General features: G+C 26.3%; 1 protein-coding gene across 1 annotated transcript; it reads right to left on the bottom strand.

Annotated features, from left to right (window-relative positions):
- Positions 1-2,011: 2,011 nt before the first annotated feature.
- On the bottom strand, positions 2,012-5,031 carry LOC111622882. The gene is made up of 13 exons (XM_023365339.1): positions 4,905-5,031; positions 4,293-4,391; positions 4,144-4,209; positions 4,019-4,084; positions 3,853-3,944; positions 3,691-3,785; positions 3,497-3,624; positions 3,368-3,421; positions 3,225-3,299; positions 2,793-2,912; positions 2,589-2,723; positions 2,287-2,417; positions 2,012-2,208 (listed from the first exon to the last, which is right to left on the bottom strand). The coding sequence occupies exons 2-13, from the start codon at positions 4,359-4,361 to the stop codon at positions 2,100-2,102; spliced, it is 1,140 nt and encodes a 379-aa protein (XP_023221107.1). The 5' UTR covers positions 4,362-4,391; positions 4,905-5,031; the 3' UTR covers positions 2,012-2,099.
- Positions 5,032-5,122: the final 91 nt, after the last annotated feature.

Below are 5,122 nucleotides of genomic sequence, written 5' to 3' on the forward strand. Positions count from 1 at the left end.
CTATGCAATATAATTATCATATACTAAATTACAAATAGTTATACAAATATATATTATTTACAAATAATAATACAATTAAATAATAATATTAACAAAAATCATTATAATTGGTTTCAATTATTTCATAAATTAATAAAACTTTTTTCTTATATTTTATCAACGTTACAATTGTTTAATGAACTTAAATTATTTCTTCTATTATATAAAATAAACAATGTAAAATTAACAAAGAAATAATATACAATAAATTTTGAAAAATAAATTTTCTTTTCATAATTTTAATTTTATAATTTTATAATTTAGATTTTATTTCACATTGTGATATTTTTTACACTAAATTATAATATTTTTAAATTAAACTTATAAAAATAAAAATAAAAGTTACTAACAATCAAAGTTTGTATACATTTTTTTGGACACCCTGTGTCAGCATGACACAAGAAATTGAAATAACAAGTTAATTATAGACTACTTTTACAGAATAATAATTAAAATTAAATCAACTAATTAGATAGTTAATCTGTATTATTTTTTCTGTATTTTAATAAAAACAGTTTAGAAGATCATCATAGTAATGTCATTAAATTCGCATTTACTCATTTTATTATATTTTTTTATTAATCACAGATATATATTATAGAAAAAAAAGGAAATTTCACATTTCGCGTGCCTAAATAATGGTCTACTTCCACGTATTTTATAAAATAAAGGAAAACCACTAGAATATTCATTAAATATTTAAATTTTGTACAAAATTCATCACTATGCAGTAAGTTACTAACAAAACTTATTATAATTTATAAGAAAGTTTATTCATTAAAGAAACAAAATATTAATATATAAATAAATTTACCAGCGAATAAAAACTTTTATATTCTTTTAAACTTTAATATATATCCAAAAAAACACGTTTAATATTTTACTAATCAGTTATCACACCTATTATTTTCCAATTAGGTGAATACGCATCTCTGTTTTTATATCGTTAATAAATTGCATCTAGCAAAATAGTGTGGTTGTAGAACATTATTAACGTTATATTTATATAGTTAGAAGTTATTAATAATTTTGAAAAAGCTATTATTATAAATGATACCAGTTAGACTTAAGATATTAGTAATCCCTAGCCTTTTAATAAGTTCAGCTTTTGACATTTATATTCTTTTCGTTACAATATCTTGGCTTTTAAATTATTACTTACAACAGAATTTTAAAATTACAATAATATTTTGTTTACAAAAATCTGTTGTACGCTGTCTATTATTTGTTTTATATATTAATTTAGTTTTCCTGTACTCTCTTTTGTAGTTATAGCATATTGTAATATCATAAATTTAATACTTTATGATTTAATAAAAATTAAATCTAATTGTAACACTTTCTGTATTGAACGATACCGCATGTTTTAGAAATTAACTGTTTTAGAATTGTTAAGAAAGTTCCTTCTTCTATTTTCTGCATCAGTATTATACGTATTTTTAAATTCGATTTGAGAAATGACTGAAAATATCTTCGATTCTAAGCTTTCATTTGAACTCATAGTTAATATTATAGTAAATAATCCTGTCTTCTAAATGTTCTTAGTCTTTACCAAGTTCATTATACTTTAGTAAAATTACAAGAATTTTTCTTAATCTTAACATAATTTAATAAATGTAATTTGTCTCATAATTTATAAATATTAACGGAAATTAATATGTAATCCTTTCTTTTATATTTGACATCTCTTGCTTTTTATGTGTGAAATTATTTACATAATCAATTTTTCTGTTACTTTTTTAAACAGAATATAAACATGGTCTGTGGCTTGAGTGATAGATATTCTTCAGCCGAGTTTTGCGATTAGTGTCGTCTTACGGTGAAAGAGTTGGAATGTTGAATCGTTACCGAGAAATGTGATTAATTTCCTAAAACAAACGATTTTTAGTTAGGTCTGAAGTATCTCAAATATCCTAATTATATTCTCTCAGGATCACTTTTGAACATTTTATTATTTTCTTTTTTTTTTTTTTTTTTAAAAAAAAAAAAAATTACCTACGAAGCTACGTATTTTCCCTAGAATTAATGAGGCATCGTATTCGACAAACAACGATCTTTCATCACGGAGGAAACGATAATCTGGATGTTTTCCTGAGAAAAACATTAATCAAAACACTAATAACTCCATCGACAGCGAACATTTCTTCTAGAAAAGTATCCACTCCGTTTCTGTAAAGGTTTTTTTATTATTTTAAAGTGTTACAAACTCGCTCTTCCTTTAAATTAAATGTTAAATAAACGATTTACCTCATTAACTCGTTCAACGTCAGGGATGGTTCGGTGTTCCATAGAGATACAATTATCCTGCAGGCGTGCATTCGAATTGACTCTACTTCCGATCGTAGTAGAATGTTAATCACCGGTTGTATACGTTGTACCTATAATAAAATGTTAAGCTGTTAAATGGGGGGGATTTCTACAAGATTCGTCTTTGTTTACATTCAGTTTTAGCCCGTTATACAATGGATTAAACTGTATATTTTATTTTTCCAGTATTTATAGATTATTTTGGCATATAATACATTAAAAAAAGTGAGAAAAACACTCACTAATAGAAGCGAACTGGGTGGAAATTCAGAAAAGTTTGCAAGTGTTCTTGCTATTTGTAACACAAGTTCTTTAGGTCCTTCGCTGTAATTTTCTAATAAATTAGCAACTTCTGTTAGATAAGATTGTAAAGCATTCTGCCAAAGATAATAAAATAATTCAATTTTTGTCATTAAATAAATAAATAAATGACTTTTTTAGCATACCTGATCACCTAGAATGGTTGCTAAATTGCCAATTAAACAGACTGTACTTTGGAGAAGTGACGTATTTTTTGTATCTCCTCTTAAGGCGTTTAGTATTGGATAACCATTGACTTGATCTTCCTGAAAAGAAGAAGAGAGAAGAAGGAAAAAAAAACACGTAAAACTGAAATTAAAAATTGAAAAGTAACATGGATGACGTAATAATGTTGTAGATTGTTACGTAGTACTTAAATCTACAACTCTAATTGTTAAATCATACGTAACAATGCTTTGTTTTGTTTCAAATTTGTTGCATCTATGACGTAACAATATAGTAGTAGATTTAACTATTACGTCACAATTTTCAAAATTCAAATTAGATTTTTTAATTGTTACGTCATACAATTTTAATATTTTAACTGACGAATAGTGAGTTTTAAAAGAAAAATTTACTTGTATTAACCGGAGTCGTAAATTCTCTTGTCCAGTTGATAAATAAGCTAAAATCTTCATTAAAATTTCTTTTTTCTAAATAAATAAAAATCATCATCTATATAATTTATTATATTGTCATAATATAATGACGATTAACTTACTTGCAAATCATCGGTTTTAAGAGAATTTAAAATCTTGTATAATGCAGAAGGATTCTATTATTTAAAACAAAAGTAATGATAAAGTATTGTTGCCTATTTTATATATATATAAATTTTAAGTATTTATACCTGTAGAAGCATGGGATGAAGATCTGGATTTTCTGTAAGGCAACATATTATCCTAGCTGCTAATAGAGACGTAGTGTCAGGATTCTCTAATAATTCTAACAACGGTTGTGTGGTGCCCTCTTGTAACACTAAAAGTAATCAACATTTATTATGTATCTACAGATAATGCATATAATAAAGTAAACAAAACACACCTGTTACTTTATCTTCGAAACATTTACAAAATAAAGCTAAGGCACTGAGAGAATTGTTTACTATTTTAACTTTATCTTGAGATGTTGCTAAGAAACTTAATAAAAAAATTAATTAATATTTTTATTATTATTTATTAATGTATACGTGTATATAATTCTTACTGTTTTAAGGCTTTTATTGCACCCGATATCTTCAATAGAGGAATCAGAGCCATTTGTTGGGTTAATGTATTAAGTGATTGAGCTACAGCTTCCTGAGATAGATAGATAGATTAATTAATAATTAATTATAGAAAATATATAAGAAATGAAACTAAATTTTTCATACCTTAATTATGTCGTCGTCGTGAGCCGCTAGAAAAATTAACGTTTGTACACCTCCTGATTCTATCACCTGTGAAGATGATGTTCCATATACTAAAACGTAATTTACTACGTAAATAATGTACTCACTTGTACTAGATTATCAATGTTTTTCGTCATCGAATCCAAACCTATTGCAGCTTCCTGTTTGCATTTCTTCATATAAATAAATTTTAAAAATTACCCTCGGATATATTCTTCCAATAAGACTTAATTTATTTTAAAGATAATTAACTTACTGCTTGCTGTTCGCGTGATTTGGCAATTAATTCAGAAATAGGTCGACACGCTGTACATACTTTTTGCATTTCTTCTGTCCCAAATTGGGGTAGAGACACCTAAAAATATTAATATAATTCAATATAAAACTAGGCTAGAGATTCTTAAATATAATTCTAAGTGTAATTTATGAGTTTCTATATAAACTTAAACATTATTAATAATAGCTAAAACTCCTCCCCTAAACGTAGTTATAGTACGAATCCACCCTCTAAATATGGATATAGGGGAGGGGTTCATCATTATCTAAAGTTATATTTAGGAAGATGATATATAATTACGAACCCCACCCCTAAATATAGTTTAATAATCAGTAAATTCTAAATTTAGACGATAATTACTGAGTCCCCACGTATTTATGATCTGAATTGTAGTATAGTTACGAAATCATTCACCAAAAATACCCTTTTAAAATCCTAATTTTATATGAAGGATCCTTATTGTTTGCACACACGACAACATATGTTACATATAAACACGAGTGAAAATTAAAAGAGCGTGTATGTGTCATAGAGGAGGGGGGTGAAGTTTAGTGACATCACACATATAACACCTCCTCCCCCCTAACTTACCTTTTCGTAACAGCATTTATTACAAAATACACGTCCACAATTTCGACAGTGATGTTTCCGTTTAAACTGACTAAATTTTAGGTGACATAAATGACAATTTTGTGACTCTTCATCCGGGATCCATCTTCGTAAAGGAAAAACAAACAAAAATTACTAAGTTCAAAGGTCAAACGGAGGTGCTAGCTCAAGCTTTATATATATATATATATATATATATA

This window comes from Centruroides sculpturatus, unplaced genomic scaffold, assembly GCF_000671375.1.
Source record: "Centruroides sculpturatus isolate CEXI.00-Female unplaced genomic scaffold, Cexi_2.0 scaffold229, whole genome shotgun sequence".
In the NCBI taxonomy this organism is placed as follows: Eukaryota; Metazoa; Arthropoda; class Arachnida; order Scorpiones; family Buthidae; genus Centruroides; species Centruroides sculpturatus.